Below are 19,306 nucleotides of genomic sequence, written 5' to 3'. Positions count from 1 at the left end.
ACCCCAACATTTCCCACTCAGCTTAGCCTGAGGTTGGGGTTTAGTGATGCCCTCCCACTAGGCTCTGGAGAAAGGGAGTGGGTCCAGGTGCCAGTTTTGGGAGGGGTTCAAGCGGCAGGACAACCCAGAAAGTGAACCCCTGCCCTGTGGGGGAGTGAGCTCCCCTTAGCTTAAGGTACAAAAACACAGCGGAGATTTGAATGTTAAAGCCACTGCTCCCAGCGGTGTGGCCTCCGGTGAGTGACATGCCTTCTCTGAGCCTCAGTTTCCCCACCTGCCAACGGGAGACATGAACAGCTTGTGACGAGAGGAAACCGCCACACAAAGCAAGAGGGGTGTTTGGGAGCCTCCCCCACCCCACCCCCAGCAGCCACCCACGTGGCCGGTCTTGGCCTTTCTGACCCGGTCCTGCGCGGAAAGGGTGCGGGTCCTACCCGCCCCCGAGGGCAGGGGCGGAGTTTCGCGCACCGGGGAGCCCAATAAATCCACAGCCGGTCGCCGGGAGCTGCCCCTTTAAGTCCCACGGAGGCCACCGGAGGCCGCCGGTTGTCAGCGCTGAGCACAGCCCCCGGGCAGAGGGACCGACGGCCGGGCGGTGCACACACCGCTGCGCTGGGGAACCCGGACGGACGCAGAGGCGCGGTGCACGGACCGACAGACGGCAGAGGCAGACCCTAGATGCTGAGGGGGGAACGGGGAGGCAGGCGACCGCAGCGAGGAGCCACAGATCCCTTGTCCAGGGAACCCCTGCCCGAGTCCCTCCCGCTGCCTCCCTCCAGGGAGCCACGGAGACGGGTGCGGCCTCGCTGCAGGGACCGAGCATCCTACCACCTCCGCAGTCCTGCCTCCTCGGCGGCTGCCGGTTCCCCTTGCCCGGGGCGCGCGGGGAGGCTAGAAGGGCCGAGGACGCGCTTGGCGCCCCCACCCCCGTCCTCGCACCTCATGGCCACCGTCCAGGCCGGGGCGCGGGCCACTTTTGGACCCTGGGATTACGGGGTCTTCGCCCTCATGCTGCTGGTGTCCACAGGCATCGGGCTGTGGGTCGGGCTGGCGCGGGGCGGGCAGCGCAGCGCCGAGGACTTCTTCACCGGCGGCCGGCGCCTGGCGGCCCTGCCCGTTGGCCTCTCGCTGGCCGCCAGCTTCATGTCGGCGGTACAGGTGCTGGGCGTGCCAGCCGAGGCCTACCGCTACGGCCTCAAGTTCATCTGGATGTGCCTGGGCCAGTCGCTCAACTCTCTGCTCACCGCGGTGCTCTTCCTGCCCGTCTTCTACCGCCTGGGCCTCACCAGCACATACCAGGTACCGGGCAGAGGCCCGGAGGCAGGGCCTGCCTGGCCGGGAACGCAGGGATGTGGCGGGGAGGCCCTGGGGCTTTGAAGTCTCGTGCAGGGGGCCGCAGGCGGGCTCCTGGGTGCCTTAATGGGGAGGGGGTGGGGCCGGCAGACGGACCGAGAGGGTTCTGGGAAGTAGCCCCAGGCAGTAGGGTGAGGGGCAGGAAGGAGGAAGAGGAGCCACCGTCCCGGTTCTCCTTGGTGGAAGCCCGCGAAAGGCGGAGCCAGATGTGCACTAAGTGTGGGCAGGCACCTGCCCCCCACATGCCTGCGCGTGCACACATCCGAGCCATCGCCGGACCGCCGGCCCGGGCTTCGAAACCGCAGGTTCCCCAAGTGTCAGACTGAGCTCAATTAGAGGACCTCCCTTCAGGGCAGCAGGTAAAGCAATTAAAATCGTGACCGGTATACACAGGAGACCTATAACAGTTGGCTGCAGGCTCTGTATTGTTCGCGTGTTTATTCAGAGCGGCGCCGCCCGGGGGGCCAGTTGGCCACCAGTGGGGGCGAAGGAACGTGTGCACATTTGACGGATCAGTCTTGCCGAACCCACGCCTTGTGCACAGGTGTACGCAGACTGATAGGAATGTGTGCGCTTGGCGGGGGCCCCCACAGGGAAGAATGGAGAGCAAACTTGGCCTCCAGAGGGAGGGCAGAGGCCATGAGGGCGGGTGAAGAACCCCCGAGGCCTCGATCTCCTGGGGAGGACCCGCCCAGGTGACCACGAGCCCCTCTTTGCAGTATCTGGAGCTGCGTTTCACCCGCGCTGTGCGGCTCTGCGGGACCCTGCAGTACCTGGTGGCCACAGTGAGTGGCCTCGGCCATGCCCTTGCCTCCGGGGTCCCGCTCAGGTCTCTCTAGGGTCTCAGTCATTCTTCGTCGGCCCCGTCCACAGCCCTCTCCCATCCACCACGACGGGGTCCCGTCCGCGTGAGTCCCGCTCCAATCCCACAAGACCCCGCCCAGGCCCGTCCGCAAGCTCTCTGGCCCCGCCCCTCCACTCCTTTCTTGACCCCGCCCCGTCTTGCAGGCCACGCCCACCAGCCCTGACTCCTCCCCTCTCCCCCTGCGGGTCCCCTACTCGTCCCCCGCCGATGCCGAGAGCTCCGGCACCGCTGTTCTCTCCTACTCCTTCCCCCGCACCTCTCCGTGGGCCTCACCTGGCAGCGCTCTCTACTCGCAGGTGCTGTACACTGGCGTCGTGATCTACGCCCCCGCGCTCATCCTGAATCAAGGTTTGATTCTAGATTGGGGGGGGGGGTGAGGAGGAGGGCGCAAAGGCTTCAAGGCTAGACTCAAGGAAAGAGGAGAAGCGGCCCCAGGAGAGACTTGGGAGGGGAGAATCCTGGAGAGAGGACGGCCCTAGACACTGGGGCCAAGTTTGCACCCTGCCTGGAGGCCTAATGCGGGCGGTTCCTTGCACAGTGACTGGGTTGGACATCTGGGCATCGCTCCTGTCCACTGGAGCCATCTGTACCTTCTACACGGCTGTGGTGAGTGACCCCCCCCACTCCCACCCCACGTAGGGGGGCTCCACGCCCACCGAGTGGGGTACACCCTGAGGCCATCATCCACTCCCTACTTTCCCTTTCTGCCAAAGAAGCCTGCATCCCAGCTGATCGTCAGTTTCCTCATCTTAATAATGAAAAGTAACTTGAAAGGCCTATTGCTGAGAGTCCAGGGATGCGCTAGCTTCAGGACTGGCTGGATCCAGGGGCTACAACAGCATCTTCCTGGTCCCTCTCCCATCTTTTAGGGTCACATCAGCTCGGGAAGTGAGTTCCTATTTCAGGATGGACTGGCCAAAGTCCCAGGAGGGTTCTGTTCAGCTGGCCTCAGTCTTGCATGTGGGATGAGCCATCCACAGAAGTTTGCGGGGCCGGGGAGATGTTGTGGCTGGCTATTTCTGGAGGTGGGAGTACAATAGCTTCACATGAATGGCCTTCGAGAGAGGAGGGGCTCCTCCAAAGGAAAATCCAGGGACTTCCATGGGCAGGCAAAGTTATGGAGGCTGAAGGGGTACAAACAACTGCTGATAATAATACGAGGAGTAGCCATAATGATAGTGGCAGCCGTCACTCATTCACTCACCGAACGCTCGTGTGTGCCAGGTGCTATTCCAGATGTTTTCCTCCTATTAACTAATTAAATCCCCATCTCAACACCATTTTACAGCCGAGGAAACAGGCAGAGAGGGGCATCAGTCCCAGCGACTGCCGGTAGCCAAACTGGGTTGGCTTCAGGCAGATCCCCGCCTGACACCCCCACCCCACCCCGTCTCCCTCTCTGTCACATCTTGCAGGGCGGCATGAAGGCTGTGGTCTGGACTGATGTGTTTCAGGTCGTGGTGATGCTAAGTGGCTTCTGGGTGGTCCTGGCCCGCGGGACCGTGCTGGTGGGTGGGCCCCGGCACGTGCTTGAGATTGCCCAGAACCACTCCCGGATCAACTTGGTAGAGTGAGTAAAAAGCTGGAGCTGAAATCCCTCTGCCCCGGGAGAAGCCAGCCAATGCCTCCTGCTCCAGGAATCCCTCCCTGCTCCCCTCCCCAGATTCCCCACAGACAAAACCTTTGTTTCCCCTCTCTTCCCCCCCCCAGACCCCACCCCTCCGTCTGTCCCACTACGTCCCCCAGCCCAGACTGGAGACTGGAGTCTCTCTGAGGTCCCAGCTGGGCACAGGAAGAATGGTTTTTGAATGCATACATGGTCGACTCAATAAACAAATAAATAAATTTTCAATCTGGCAAACTTCTACTCACACTTCAAAACCCACCCCAAAAATCCCCTTAAGGCCCATAAGGTCCAGAATGACCATCCGGGGCCCTTGAGAAGGTGAAGTCAGTATGGATTCCCATACGGCTGTCTTGCCCTGCCCTTATCCAGCTTTAACCTGGACCCACGGAGCCGCTACACATTCTGGACTTTTGTGGTGGGCGGCACATTGGTGTGGCTCTCAATGTACGGCGTGAACCAAGCACAGGTGCAGCGCTATGTGGCCTGTCGCACAGAGAAGCAGGCCAAGCTGTGAGTGTTCAGGAGGGGCAGAGTGGGGGCCTCTGGGATGTGCTGCCCTCCTCCTCTGCCTGAGGCTGCCCCTCCCCGCAGGGCCCTGCTCATCAACCAGCTGGGCCTGATCCTGATCGTGTTCAGTGCTAGCGTCTGTGGCATCGTCATGTTCACGGTCTATGTAGACTGCGACCCTCTCCTTGCAGGGCGAATCTCTGCCCCAGACCAGGTACGTCTGGCCCAGGCTTCTAGGCCACTGCTCCCCTCCCCGCCCCCACTCCAAATTTCTGCCTGGGTAAACCTCTGGGCATGAGGGTAAAACAGCATTCCCAGAAGAGAGAAGAGTGCCAAAGTCCAGGGGCAGGAAGTCCAGAGGCAGGAATGAGGGTCTGGAAGGATTGGGGAAGATGAGGCTGGGAGGCAGTGTGGAGGGGGGAGAGAAGAGGGCATGAGTAGGGGCGGGGCACATTCAGGTTCAGAGTCAGACTCCCTGAGGGATTTCAGGGGAATATCCAGCATGAAATGATAGTGTTGGTATTAATAATAATCGCCAGCTCTCATGTCCCAAGCGCCTATTCTGTGCCTCATGCTGTTCCCTTTGCAAGCAGTTGGTCTTCCATAAAATCCTTCAACACATGATGAGGCCAAGGCCATCATGGCCCCCGCTTCACAGAGGGGGAAACTGAGGCTGGAGTAGGTGGGAAGCAACTGCCCTGGGGTCCACAGGCAAGTCAGGGGCAGCACGAGAGCCAGGACCTATGCCCGGTCCAGAGCCAGTTCAGAATTAACAGAAGATGGAAGGCTCTCTCATCTGCTGTCCTCCCCTGGGGTCAGACCCTGACGCTGCAGCCGCAGGCGGGGACGACACCTATGAGCCTTACTGTCGTTACCGATAAAGTGGAGATGACATTGGACTCTGCCTCACTGGGATCCCAGGGCTCTGTGCGTGGTGGGGCTCAGAGAGTCAATCAGCAAACACACACGAAGTGCCCTCTGTGAGCCTGGTCTGCACTGGGCCCTGGGGACATGTGTGAGGACAGACAGAATCCCCTGTCCTTGGGGTGCTGCTGTCCTGGAGGTCGACCTCTGCTTCCCCCCAGTACATGCCCCTGCTGGTCCTGGACATCTTCAAGGACCTGCCTGGAGTCCCTGGGCTCTTTCTGGCCTGTGCTTACAGTGGGACCCTCAGGTGAGCAGCCCCGCGGGCTCAACCGGCCACATTTGATCCCCTGTGGGATAGAATGTTCTGGGCTTGTCCATCAAGCTCCTGCTTGGTCCCCAGTGGGCTGCTCAGGGGGGCCCCAGCAGGAGGCACGCCTTGAGTATAAGTGGGGTTTTCACCTTCTTATCCCCCCAGAAGGCCACACCTCTCCCCTCTCCCTTCCTTCTGTCCTTCCTTCTTCCGGCAAAACAAATGTTTATTGAGCACCTGCTATGTGCTGCGCTGTTCTAAAATCCCAGGGCAAGGCTGTGACCAAGTGGTCCCCCACTCCTGCCCCTCAGGGGCCTCATGTTCTGGTGTTTTCTGTCCCATCCCTGCTCCGTGCACCAGTTCTCTGTGCCCCACTATTGCTCTGTAATGATAACTTGTGTCGTTCCTTGGTCATGAGTGTCCTTGCGCCCATGGGGGTGTCTCAGGTCTGGGGGTGCGGATGGTGGGGCAGTGGACATCTCTTCCGCTCTCGGGGTATTCTGTCATCCATGCCTCTGCCCTTGGGCGGGTGGGGTCCTGGGAAGTCAGATGTCCTGAGCAGCTGGGGCCTCCCCCAGCAGGTGGGCGGGGGGGGGGGCCCAGTCCCTTGATGTGGCCTGTGACCACCCTCCCCACCCGCAGCACCGCGTCCACTAGCATCAATGCCATGGCTGCAGTCACCGTGGAGGACCTCATCAAACCTTGGAAGCCAAACCTCCCACCCCGGAGACTCGTAATGATCTCCAAGGGGCTCTGTGAGTGAGGGGAGGTGGGGGGAGGGACTCAGGTGTAGGGGGCGGGGCAGGGAGCTTCCCCCGGCTGAGAGTGTCGTCTGTGTCGCCCGGTCCGCCACAGCGCTCATCTATGGCTCGTCCTGTCTCACGGTGGCAGCGCTGTCCTCACTGCTGGGGGGAGGCGTCCTCGAGGTGAGCCCCCCTCCCGGCCCCAGCCCCCTCCCCACAAGGCATCATCTACACTGAACTGGAGTCCAAAGGGGGCCCTAGCTTTTTTTTGTGGCGGAACTGGGTTCTGTCTGACGCCACCAGCCTGATACATTCTGCAGCCACCTGGCTGGTGGCAGCTGGAGGTGGGACCAGAATTTGCAGGACGGAGAATCGGCATCTTGGCCTCCAACGCGGCGGGAGAGAGGCAGGAGCCGGGAGTCCCGTCCCCCTTAGGGAAACGAGCTGGGAGACCCACGCTGCGATTCCTCGGGCCTTGCTTTCCCAGCGGGGGAAACCGAAGCCAGGAGAGGCGGGGTGGCTCTGTCCTCAGCTCCCCCACCCCCACCCACTGTCGCAGGGCTCCTTCACCGTAATGGGGGTCATCAGCGGCCCCCTCCTTGGAGCCTTCATCCTGGGAATGTTTCTCCCTGCCTGCAACACTCCGGTGAGTAGGGGCGGGCGGGCCACAGGGCCGGGAGGGGGAAAGGCCTCCCTCCCCTGACTAGGCTCCGCCCCCAGGGTGTCCTCTCCGGGCTGGCCGCAGGCTTCGCGCTCTCGCTGTGGGTGGCGGTGGGCGCCACTCTATACCCGCCCAGCGCCCAGTCCTTGGGAGTCCTGCCGTCATCGGCCACCGACGGCTGTGCGGTGCCCTCAGCCAACGCCTCTGGCCTCCTGGTCACCAACACCTCCAGCAAGAACCCCCGGTGAGCGGGCGGGTCTGAATAGTTGGCGTGGCCTGAGAGGGAAGGACTCTGAATGAGTTACCCAGTGAAGAGGAGGAATGTGTTTGGGAAGAGGTGCGGAAGGGAATTTCCAGGGGAGAGAAGGGAAAGTGCAAAGGCCCTGAGGTCGGCTTCAGGTTAGTGCACTACAACTATGATGAGGTTGGGGGTTATTTAGGGGGAGGAGAAAGGTTAGGAGAGGAGGTCCAGCCAGAAGAATTTGGTCTGATTCTTTATCCTTGTAAATATTATTGAGATATCATTAAAATCAGCCACTTAAAAGTGGTTTTTAGTACATTCACGAGGTTATACGACCATTGCTATTAACTCAAAAACATTTTCATCAGCTCTGAAGGAAGCCCGGTACCCATTAGCAGTAACTCCATATTTCCCCCTCCCTCCAGCCCCTGGCAACCCCTAATCTGCTTCCTGTTGCTATGGACTTGCCTTTTCTGGACATTTCTCATAAGTGGAATTATCCAACATAGGACGTTTTTGTCTGGCTGCTTTGACTCAGCACGATGTTTTCAAGTTGTTTTTTTTTTTTTTTAATGTTTTTTAATTGTTTCTGAGAGAGAGAGAGAGACAGCGTGAGCAGGGGAGGGTCAGAGAGAGAGGGAGTCACAGACTCTGAAACAGGCTCCAGGCTCCGAGCTGGCAGTCAGCACAGAGCCCGACGCGGGGCTCGAACCCACGAACCGTGAGATCATGACCTGAGCAAAAGTCGGACGCTTAACCGACTAAGCCACCCGGGCGCCCCTTAAATGATTATTTTTTAGAGAGAGAAAGAGAGAGACAGACAGAGTGTGAGTAGGGGAGGGACAGAGAGAGAGAGACATACACACGGAATCTGAAGCAGGCTCCAGGCTCCAAGGTGTCAATACAGAGCCTGACATGGGTCTCGAACCCACAAACTGTGAGATCATAACCTGAGCCGAAGTTGGTTGCTCAACTGGTTAAGCCAGCCAGGTGCCCCTAATGAATATATTTAAGCTGCAGAACTTTAGGGGTGTGCCTGGATGGCTCAGTCAGTGATACGAGCAACTCTTGATCTCAGAGTCATGCGTTCAGGCCCCATGCTGGGCATAGAAATTACTTAAACATAAAATCTTGAAGTGCCTGCATGGCTCAGTCAGTTGAGCATCCAACTCTTGATCTTAGCTCAGGTCATGATCTCATGATTCATGAAATTGAGCCCCACGTTGGTCTCTGTGCTGACTGCCCAGAGCCCGCTTGGGATTCTCTCTCATTTCTCTCTGCCTCTCTCTCTCTTTTCTCTCTGCCTCTCTATCTCTAAAAAAACAAACAAACAAAAAACAAACAAAAAAACTTAAAAATATTGTTTTAAGTAATAAAATAACATCTTTAAAAAATAAGTTAAGGGGCGCCTGGGCTGCTCAGTTGGTTAAGTGTCTGACTTTGGCTCAGGTCATGATCTCACAGTTCGTGGGTTCGAGCCCCGCGTCAGGCTCTCTGCTGGCAGCTAGCTCAGAGCCTGGACCCTGTTCAGATTGTGTCTCCCTCTCTCTCTGACCCTCCCCTGCTCATGCCATATCTCTCTCTCTCAGAAATAAATAAAACATTAAAAAGAATTTTTAAGTTAAAAAATTTAATTAAAAAATAAACTATAAAAGTTTATATTATAAATCAAAACTTTTTTCCTAAAACATAATAGTTATTTTCCTAATATTACTCACTAGTACAAGGTTTTATGAAAACTGAAATATAATTCAAACACCATAAAATTCACCCTTTTAAAGTGTACAGCTTGGGGCACCTGGGTGACTCAGATCCCAGGGTCATGGGATCAAACCCCGTGATGTGGAGTCTGCTTGAGATTTGTTCTCTCTCTCTCTCTCCCTCTCTCTCTCTCTCCCTCCCTCTACCTCACTCCCCCCTCTACTTCTCTCCCCTACTCATGTGCTTTCTCTCTCCCTCTCTTTCTAAAACAAAAACAAACAAAACAAACAAAAAGTGTATGACTCAGTGGTTTTTAATATACTGGAAGCCTGTACCTCCATCCATCCCCTCCACCTGTTTTGCTCATCTCTCTGTGCTCTAATCATTGTATTTTTGATTTGCACTTCCCTACTGACTAATGATTGGCCATATTTTCATGTGCTTATTAGCCATATTTACACCTTGTTTTGAGAAATGCCTATTCAAACCCTTTGCCCATTTCTTAATTGGGTCCTTTTTTTTTTATTGTCGTTGTAATTTGTTGTGATCTGTATATTCTTTAAATCTTTATGTATTGTGGACACTAGATCCTTATCAGATGTATGATTTGCAAATATTTTCTTCCATTCTGTGGGCTGTTGTTTCATTCTCTTGATCGTGTCCCTTGATGCACAAAAGTTTCCAGGCTTGATGAAGTCCAGTTTGTCTATATTTTCTTGGGTTGCTTGTGTTTTGGGTGTCAGAGCTAAGAAACTATTACCAAATCCAAGGTCACAAAGATGCGCAACTCTGTTTTCTTCTAAGAGTTTAATTTGGTAGATTCTGAGGGTCACAGGGAGCCACAGAGGGTGGTGAGCAGGGCTGGGAGGTGATCTGAGTTACATTTTTCCTAAAATGTCATTGGCAGCTCCTCTGGCTTGTGTAGAGAACACCTGTGGAGGGGAGTGGGTTAGCAGCAGGGAAAGAGAAGTGGCCACTGCACGCATACGAATGAGCAATAATGGAAGAGTGGGTTAGGCCGTGGCAGCAGAGATGAGAGGAAGTGAACATATTGGGAGTGGACTCACGCCTGCCTTTCCCACCCCCAGCCCTGGAATGGACCCCGGTCGACCCGTCTTAGCCGACAGCTTCTATGCCATTTCCTATCTTTATTATGGTGCCCTGGGAACGCTGAGCACTCTGCTATTTGGAGCCCTCGTCAGCTGCTTGACAGGTAAGCAAGGTGTAGGGCCTCCTCAGATCACCTTGTGCATCCCTCCGCCTCCAGGACCCACTGGGCAGGGAGAAGAGGAAGGATATTGTCCACCAAGTGGCCACCACGTGCTGGATGCATCTGCAGCCTTTATGCTGTGTCGTCTTTGGGACCCCACCTCGCGTGCTTCACAGGGCTTGTCCCATTTTGCGAAGGCAGAAACAGGCACTGCCCTCCCCCTTCTACCTGACTCGTTAGTCCCTCCTCTGCCTGGGAAACTAAGTCTTTGCTAGAGGCCGTCCGGGTGGAGCTGTGAGACGCTGTCCATTGTGCTGAAATGTCTTCTCATCAGGGCCTTGGCGACTCCGTGTCCCTCCTGGAATTCTGGACGCCACAGAGAAGTGGAGAGAGATCAAGAGAAATCAATAGTGATCACAGTACCTATTCTTGCTTCCTGTGTCTCAGACTTTACGCTCACCTGGGCTTTACTGAGTCCTTTTCTGTGCCAGGCATTATTCTAAATGCTGGGGAAGCAGTGAGGCACATACTGGACCCATCCACCCACCCACTGGTGTATGACATCCCCTCACTGTGTAGATGAGAAAACTGAAGCCCAGAGAAGGGCAGAGGCTTGCCAGGGCACCAAGTGGGTCATTGTCAAGTCCAGGATAGGGACCCATCAGTGTCCCCCATCCATTCCCCCTCCCTGTACTTGGTCCCCAGTGCCCTTTCACTAAATACCCCCATTTCCCTCAGGCCCCACCAAGCGCAGTGCATTGGGTCCTGGGCTGCTGTGGTGGGACCTTGCACGGCAGACAGCATCAGTGGCCCCCAAGGAAGAAGTGGATACCTTGGATGACAGCTTAGGGAAGGTCAGTCACAGAGGTGGCTCCCAGAGCAGGGGGGAAGGGCAGTGAAATGACTTTGGGTGCTCTGGGCATGGCCATAATTCAGGGGAGGGACCTGGTGAGTCACTATCTTTCTCAGCCTCTTGTTATCCCGATGGAAAGCCTCCGTTGAGAGTTGAAGTGTCTTTTATTCTTTTTTAATATTTATTTATTTTTGAGAGAGAGAGAGAGAGAGCGTGTGAGCAGGGGGAGGACAGAGAGAGAAAGGGAGACACAGAATCCGAAGCCGACTCCAGGCCCTGAGTTGTCAGCACAGAACCTGATGCAGGGCTTGAACCCACAAACTGCGAGATCATAACCTGACTGAAGTCAGCCACTTAGCCAACTGAGCCATCCAGGTGCCCTTAGAGTTGATGTGTCTTCAACGCTTTTTATTAGCTCCTTTAGCAAAGACTGAGCAGAATTTCATACTATTCATTTCCCTGTAATCTGTTTTTATGACTATTTCCAATCTATGGCAGGTGAAACTGGTTTGCCTTTAGGGTATTGATGTAAAGTCCCTCCTGTAAATACAATTACTTAACTCAAAACTGAGTCGACTTAGAGAAAATCTTACATAAGAAACACAACAGGGAGTAAACCAACCTCAGCCAAAGCCGTGGGGTTGCTATGTGAATGCCCTGAATTTGAAAAATGCTGTCCCTGATCCAGACCTGCCCCTGCTTTGGAATCCCTGTTTCATTTTCTCATTTCTTATGCACCTCCTGGGTCCCCAGGCCTATTCTGGGCTGGGGCTTGAGTCCACTCTCTAGGGGGGAGCTGAACTGAGAACTGAATAGATTCTCAGCAGGTAATGAGGACAATAAAACAGGGTACTGTGATGAGAGTGGCCTCTTGGAAGAGGCAAGAGATAGAGCCCATAGGGAGGAGGAGCCAGCCCTCGGGAGACCTGGGGGAAGGGCATTCTTCATGGAGAGCACAGTGGGTGCAAAGGCCGAGAGGCCATAGGCTTGAGAGAGAGGGGGAAGCATGGGGACGGAAGGGATTTGGCTAGAGTGTTTTTAAAGCTCCTTCCAGCTGCTGAGGGGAAATATTTATTTTCTTGAAGGGGAGCAGGCAGAAAGTCAGAGAGAGAGAGGGAGGTATGCGTCCGTGCAGGCTTTCATGGTGACCTGGGCACTGGGGGAGAGAAGTGGATGGAGATTTTGGAGGCAGAAAGGACAGGACTGGCTGATACACCGACCAAGGGGATAATTGTGCAGCCTCAGTGATCCCATCTGGGGGATGAGCTGACACAGAGCAGAATGGGGTCTCTGATAGGGTCTCTTCTTCCCTCTTCCCTCCAGGGTGCTGAGGAACTGTCCCCTGGAGCCAAGAGGCCTCCTGACTTCCTGCCCACTGATGAGGATCATCTGCTCTTCCTGGGGCAGAAGGAGGTGAATGGAGCTGACTCCCAGACCCCCAGCAGTGGACGTGACCGTGGTCAGGACCTTCGAGAGACGGACCTCTGAGCCAGTAGGCGACTGACCACCTGGGATGGAACCTCGGGGTGGGCCACTCCCAGGCCACAGGAGAACAGCCTCGGGCTCCGATTGGCTGGACTGCATCCTATGCAAATGAGTATGGGACTGAATGTCCCCACCCTATGGGAAGAGGTGAACCCCTGCCTTTAGGAGGTCATTTTATCCAGCCTCCTTCTTCCAGCCAGTCCCTAGCCTTAGGTGCTGCACTATTGCCCTCTCCTCAAAACGAAGCCAGATTTTTCTCTACATACAATAGAAAGATGTTGGGGTCCCCTCTGGACAACATGGGAAAACTCTGGGCCCAAGATTAGGGTCTGAGAAAGTCTCCAGCACTTCTCTGGAATATGGCTGAACCCTAGCAAGGATTTTGAAGGTCCTCAGGCACAATCCCCCTGCACCCCATTTCACAGATGGAGAAACTGAGGCCTGGAAAGGGACAACAACTTGACCAAGGTCACAGAGCAAACCAGAGATTCATTGAGAGTTGGACACCAGCTCTTCCTCCTTCTGCCTCTCTGTTTTCCTCCCTTTGAAGGGTCAGACATCACATGGCCCTTGACCTTGGGAGCAAGAGGGGAGGATAAAGGAGAAATAATGTTTTCAGTCTTCCTTTTTGTGCTTGGGCCCTATCCATCGCATCTATTAAGAACCATGAACCGGGGCACCTGGGTGGCTCAGTCAGTTGAGCGTCTGACTTCGGCTCAGGTCATGATCTCGTGGTTTGTGAGTTCAAGCCCTGCATCAGGCTCTGTGCTGACAGCTTGGAGCCTTGAGTCTGCTTTGGATTCTGTGTGTCCCTCTCTCTTTGCCCCTCCCCCACTCACATTCTGTCTCAAAAATAAATAAACATGAAAAAAATTTTTTTTAAAACCATAAACCCACTTCACAGAGGGATACACTAAGGCTCAGTGAGGTTGCCTGAAGTCATAGAGCGAGTTGGGCCTGGGCAGGGATAGGCCTGGGAGCTGTGTGATGCTGAAGTGATTGCCAATATGTCACTGGTGAACAGGGTCCCTTAGGTTGGGCAAACCCATGTCCTGGGGATGCTCTTGACTTTGGTTAGAGACTTCAACCATGCACATCAAGTAAACGGACTTTGACACTTGATGTTCTGTGCTCTCTGAAAAATCATTGGGCTGGTGCCTCAGATCTTCTCAGTCAGATCCGAGTGTGAATCTCAGTGTCTCTTGCCCCAAGCCTGTGAACGAATAAACCTGAGTATTTAAAGCAGCAGAGCGAGGTAATGATTGGGCTGCTTCGTGCTGCCCTCCCTGACACGTGGCTTCTCTCCCCTTCTGACTTGCTCTTGAAGCACCCCTTCCTCACCGCCCTGTGTGCCTGGACCCTCAGTCTCCACACCGTTGCGCCTGTGCCTTGGGGTTTCTGTGCCCTTGAGAGCTGGCTGCACGCACCTCTGCCCACACAACTGCTGTGGCTCCTGTGGTCCCCTGCACATTTCAATAGGGTCTCCCCGAAATTCAAGACCCAGAACCTCAGAATGTGAGCTGATGAATATAGAGTCTCGGCAGGTATTTTGAGCTAGGACAGCCTCAGGAAATTAATAGATGCCTCCAGATCTGGTCTCTCTCCACCCCTCACAGCCCTGGCCCTCTGCACAGGCTGTTTTCTGGAGACTTTTGGATTTGGACCTAAAAGGGACCATTACACATTTTAAATCAATGCCTGAGTAGCGTGGAAAGCAGACTTTCCACCGGTTCATGGTGCTTTTACTCAGACCAGAGCCCAACGTGGGGGCGAGAGGAGGCCTCGGGCTAAGGCAGAACCAGCTGGTCTGAGGTTTTAGGGACCAACCATGCTGTCCCATGCATCAAGAGTTCGTTTCTTCTTATTGCTGAAGATCAAACCACATGCCGTTCATCCAATCGCTACGTCAGTCAGCCTTGGAAATAAAGCGGCCAGTCATTTTACCAGCAAAGTGGGTTTATTTGGGAACGGCAGAGGAATTGCGATCGGGGCTCGCCAGCTATGGCAGAACATTAGCCAAGTCTAGAGAACGAAGGAGCCGAGCCGAGCATGACCTTGGAGAGAAAAAGAAGGAAGTTAGGGGTGGAGTGGCTTTGAGGGTTCGGGGACAGTGAGGGTCCGGGGTGGTGATGGTTTCTCATTGGCTGAGTTGTGGCAGTTTCTCCCTGGCGGGGCTGGAGGAGAAAACCTTCCTGCCTCCCCCTGGGGTCCTAAAGTAGGCTTCTTCCTGCTGGAAAATGCAAGGTCCGCCTCTTTCCCGTTGGAGGGTCGCAATTGACAATCAGTTGAAAAGACGTCAGAGCGCCCTCTTCTGGCCTCCCGACTATTTTCAAGGAGGCTTCCCTTTCCGTTTCACGTCCAGTTAATGAACGCTCGCGTTGTTTCCATTTGAGGCTGCGACACATTAAGTGGCTGTGAACACTCACGGAGATGGCTTTGCACGGACCTGGGCTTTCCTTGCTCTTGGTTAAATGGCCGGGAGTGAAATGGCCAGAGTTGACACTGAGCGCGTGTGAAAGAACTTGCCGGACTGTTTTCCAAAGTGGCCGTCTTCTTTCACACTCCTTTCCAAAGGGGCCGAGACTCCCGCACACTCAGCAGCGCGTGGTGCGGCTCGTCCTTTTACTTGTGGTCATTCTGGCGGGCGCGTGCGGCTGGACAACCGCGGCCTCGATGTGTACATTTCTCTGATGACCAGTGGTGTCGAGCGTCTTTTTCGTGTGCTTGCTACCCGTCCCTGTGTTTTTGGCCAAGCGGCGATTCAAACCTTCTGCCCACTTTGTAACTGAGCTGCTTATTCTGTTATTATTGTAAGGATTCCTTTTATGTTTCGAGTGCGACGTCTTTGTTAGCTACGTGCATCGGCAACCTTTCTCGTCCCAGCTGGCGTCTTGCCTCTTCCATTACTAAAGATGACCTTTGGCAGAACAGACTTTGTAGTTTTGATTTATCAAAAGTATACATTTTTCCCCTTTTTCGTGGGGATATAGACACCACGCAAAAAAAAAAAATAATAATGATAACGTTTTAGGGGCGCCTGGGTGGCTCAGCCAGTTAAGTCCAACTTCAGCTCAGGTCATGATCTCACCGTTGGCGAGTTCAAGCCCCGCTTGGGGCTCTGTGCTGACAGCTCGGAACCTGGAGCCTGCTTCAGAATCTGTGTCTCCTTCTCTCTCTGCCCCTCCCCTGCTTGTGCTCTGTCCCTCTCTCTTGAAAATAAATAAACATTAAAAAATTTTTAAATGTAAAAAAAATTAACGTTTAACCATTTTTAAGTGTCCAGTTCAGTGGCATTAAGGACATTCACACTGCTGTGCAGACATCCTCGCCATCCTTCCCCGTGACCGAAACTCTGTACCCATACCCCCCCCCCCCCCTTCTCCCCCCCCCCCCCATTTCTCCCTCCCTCCCAGTCTCTGGGAATCACCACTCTTCTGGCCTCTGAATTTGACTATTCTAGGGACCTCGTATAATTGGATTCACATAGTCTTTGTCCTTTTGCGTCTGGCTTATTTCAGTTCACATATCTTTCAAGATTGTTCCATCCTGTGGCCTGTGTCAAAATTCCCTTCCTTTTCGAGGCTGAATAATATTCCGTTGTGTGTATACATCACATTTCGTTTATCCATTCATCCGTCAATAGACATTTGAAGTGTTCTGTTTCCACCTTTTGGCTATTGTGAATAATACTGCTGTGAGCACTGATGTAAAATATCTGATCAGTATTTGTTTTCAATTCTTTTAGGTATATACCATCCAGAAGTAGGAGGGATGGATCAGAGTAATATCATGTTTCATTTTTTAGGAAGTCCCATGTTTTCCAAGGCACCTGCACATTTTACATTCCCACCAGCAAGACACACAGATTTCAGTTTCTTTACATCTTTGCCAACACTTGTTTTTTTTAAATTTTTTGATGTTTATTTATTTTGGAGAGAGGCAGAGCGTGAGCGGGGGAGGGGCAGAGAGAGAGGGAGACACAGAATCTGAAGCAGGCTCCAGGCTCTCAGCTGTCAGCACAGAGCCTGATGCGGGGCTCGAACTCAAGAATCATGAGGTCATGACCTGAGCCGGACACTTAAATGTGAGAGCCCCCCCAGGTGCCCCGACACTTGTGATTTCATAACAATGGATGTGAAATGGTGCCTCATTGTGGTTTTGATTTGTTTCCCTAATGATTAGTGATGTTGACCATGTTTTTGTGTTCTTATTGGTCACTTGTGTATTTCCTGAAGAAATGTCTACTTAACTCCTTTGCCTATTTCTTCTCTTGTTGTTGTTATAGAAGTTTTAAAATATATTCTGGATTTTAATCCCTTATCAGTTATATGATATATATATATTATAAATTTCAATATCACAATGTCTGTTATATTGTTTTGGCTATTTGGGGGTCCCTTGAGATTCCATATGAAATTAATGATAGATTTTTCTATTTCTTAAAAAACCACCACTGGAATTTGATAGGGATTGCATTGGTTCTGTAGATCACTTTGGACAGTGTTGATATCTTAACAAGATTAAGTCTCTCAATACATGGAGATGGGATACCTTTTATTTATTTGTCTTCTTAAATTTCTTTCAGGAACATTTTGTAATTTTTTAAAAGTTTTTCTTAAACATTTTTATTTATTATTGAGAGACAGAGACAGACAGAGCATGAGCAAGGGAGGGGCAGAGAGAGTGGGAGACACAGAATCTGAAGCAAGCTCCAGGCTTGAGCTGTCAGGACAGAGCCCAACGCGGGACTTGAACCCACGAACCGTGAGATCATGACTTGAGCCAAAGTCGGACACTTAACTGACTGAGCCACCCAGGCGCCCCAAACATTTTGTAATTTTTAGTGTGTAAGTGTTTCACTTTCTTGGCTAACTTTTTCCTAAAATTTTATTTTATTTATTTATTTTTTGAGAGAGAGAGAGAGAGAGAGAGAGAGAAAGAGAATGTGTGCACACTTGTGAATGCAAGTGGGTCAGGGCCAGACGGAGAGAGAGGCAGAGAATCCCAAGCAAGCTCCATGACGAGCACAGAGCCCGACGTGGGGCTCGATCTCGTGACCAAGAGATCATGACCTGAGCTGAAATCAAGAGTTGGATGCTTCACCCACTGAGGCACCTGGACACCCCTATTCTTTTCAATGTTATTGTAAATGAAATTGTTTTCTCCATTTTTTTTCATAATGTTCATTATTTAGTACATAGAAATGCAGCTGAATTTGGGGCGCCTGGGTGGCTCAGCCAGTTAAGCGTCCGACTCTTGGTTTCGGCTCAGGTCCTGATCCCAGGGTCGTGAGATCCAGCCCTGGGTCAGGTTCCACGTTGAGCATGGAGTCTGCTTGAGACTCTCCCTCTGCCCCTCAACCCTGCTCACATGTGCTCTCTCTCTCTCTCTGTCTCAAATAAAAATGAAAAAATTGAATGGTTAGTACATGGGTGGGGTTGTTTCTCAATGATCTAATTTGGTTCACTGGTGTCCTTCTCCATCCTGGGGTTTCTCATTCTTGGCACTACTTGAGTCTAAATCATCCTTCCTGGGGGAGGCTGTTGTGCTGTAGCTACAATGCTATAAGATGCGTGGCCGCATCCCCGACCTTGACTTACCACATGTCTATAGCATTTCCTGAGTCATGACAACCAAAAACGTCTCCAGACATTGCCCAATGTTCCCTGGGGGCAGAACCGCCTCTGGGTGAGAATCACTGGTCTATGCCGAGACCAGTACTGCCCTGTCCTCCTCCATCGGCAGAGATCAGGGTCTCTGAGCCCTTGAGTGATGCTCTCTGACCCTGGCCCATTGCAGTGCACTGGTGTGTATGCGGAACACACTGGGATTTGGAAAAGCCAAGGGCTGGGGGTAAAAAAAAAAAAAAAAAAAAGACAGTCTAAAGGTCTACCTCAAGCGACTAGAATATAGGATGTGGGGGTTTAGGGAACAGAAAAACAGGTGATAAAAAGATCAGGGTGGGACTTGACATGAGGAGATGGGGAGACAAAGCAAGCTGCCTGGTGAAACCCATAATCTAGTCTCACTTAGATTTAAAAAGAGTCAGTGTCAGAATTTCTCAGCCATGGCACTGTTGACATTTGGTGCTGAATAATCCTCTTATCGCGGTGCAGTTCTGTGGGTTGTAGGGCATTGAGTCCCACTCCTGGCTTCCACCCACCAGATGTCAGTAGCAGCCTCCTCCCCCTGGGCTGCGATAACCAAAGATGACTTCAGACACAGCCAGTGTCCCCAAGGGAGCAGAATCATTTCCAGTAGAACAGGACTATTCTGTGTTCAAAACGAGGCAAGATGGGGGCGCCTGGGTGGCTCAGTCAGTGGAGTCACTGACTCTTGATTTTAGCTCCAGTCATGATGCTGGGGTCATGAGATCGAGCCTGTGTTGGCTGTGCTGAGCATGGAGCCTGCTTGAGATTCTCTCTCTCTCTCTCTCTGTCCCTTTCCCCGCACTCTCACACTCTCTCTTTAAATAAAAATGTTGAAATGGTTGACATTTATTGAACATGTACTATGTGCCAAGTGGTTTACTCATGTTAGAAATGCTGGTGATGGGGCACTTGAGTGGTTCAGTGGGTTAAGCATCCAACTCCTTCCTTCCTTCCTTCCTTCCTTCCTTCCTTCCTTCCTTCCTTCCTTCCTTCCTTCCTTCCTTTTAGGGAGAGATGAGGGAGGGGCAGAGAGAAGGAGAGAGAGAGAATCCTAAGTCTGAGCAGGGCTTAAACCCATGAACTGCAAGATGATGACCTGAGCCAAAACCAAGAGTCGGTCACTTAACCGAAGTGTCTGACTCTTGATTTTGGCTAGGATCATGACCTCGAGGTCATGAAATTGAGCCCCATGTCAGGCTCAGCACCAACTGTGGAGCCTGCTTGGGATTTTC

The 19,306-nt window shown here is 53.1% G+C and overlaps 1 protein-coding gene across 3 annotated transcripts; it reads left to right on the top strand.

The window, feature by feature from the left end:
* Positions 1-531: 531 nt before the first annotated feature.
* On the top strand, positions 532-13,131 carry SLC5A5 (solute carrier family 5 member 5). 3 transcript variants are annotated; one of them, XM_039243262.1, is made up of 16 exons: positions 532-1,299; positions 2,073-2,138; positions 2,515-2,566; positions 2,757-2,824; positions 3,634-3,788; positions 4,215-4,355; positions 4,437-4,566; positions 5,438-5,526; positions 6,172-6,284; positions 6,385-6,455; positions 6,832-6,918; positions 6,993-7,177; positions 9,964-10,088; positions 10,824-10,939; positions 12,262-12,430; positions 12,849-13,131. In XM_039243262.1, the coding sequence occupies exons 1-15, from the start codon at positions 679-681 to the stop codon at positions 12,424-12,426; spliced, it is 2,184 nt and encodes a 727-aa protein (XP_039099193.1). In that variant the 5' UTR covers positions 532-678; the 3' UTR covers positions 12,427-12,430; positions 12,849-13,131. The 3 variants fall into 3 exon arrangements, with proteins under 3 accessions (XP_039099193.1, XP_039099192.1, XP_039099194.1); XM_039243261.1 differs by having other exon boundaries at positions 12,262-13,131; XM_039243263.1 differs by lacking the exons at positions 10,824-10,939; positions 12,849-13,131 and having other exon boundaries at positions 12,262-12,322.
* Positions 13,132-19,306: the final 6,175 nt, after the last annotated feature.

The sequence above is a fragment of the Hyaena hyaena genome, unplaced genomic scaffold (genome assembly GCF_003009895.1).
Source record: "Hyaena hyaena isolate Hyena2069 unplaced genomic scaffold, ASM300989v1 scaffold_227, whole genome shotgun sequence".
NCBI lineage: Eukaryota > Metazoa > Chordata > Mammalia > Carnivora > Hyaenidae > Hyaena > Hyaena hyaena.
The sequence above is the reverse complement of the archived record's forward strand: the minus strand, read 5'-3'. Positions and strand labels throughout refer to the sequence as shown.

Excerpts from the sequence above, each read along its gene's own strand:
- SLC5A5 (XM_039243262.1), top strand. The coding sequence starts at position 679 with ATGCTGAGGGGGGAACGGGGAGGCAGGCGACCGCAGCGAGGAGCCACA. Across the intron at positions 2,567-2,756 it reads CGCGCTCATCCTGAATCAAG|TGACTGGGTTGGACATCTGG; the intron begins GTTTGATTCTAG and ends TTCCTTGCACAG. Across the intron at positions 10,940-12,261 it reads TGGATGACAGCTTAGGGAAG|GGTGCTGAGGAACTGTCCCC; the intron begins GTCAGTCACAGA and ends TCTTCCCTCCAG.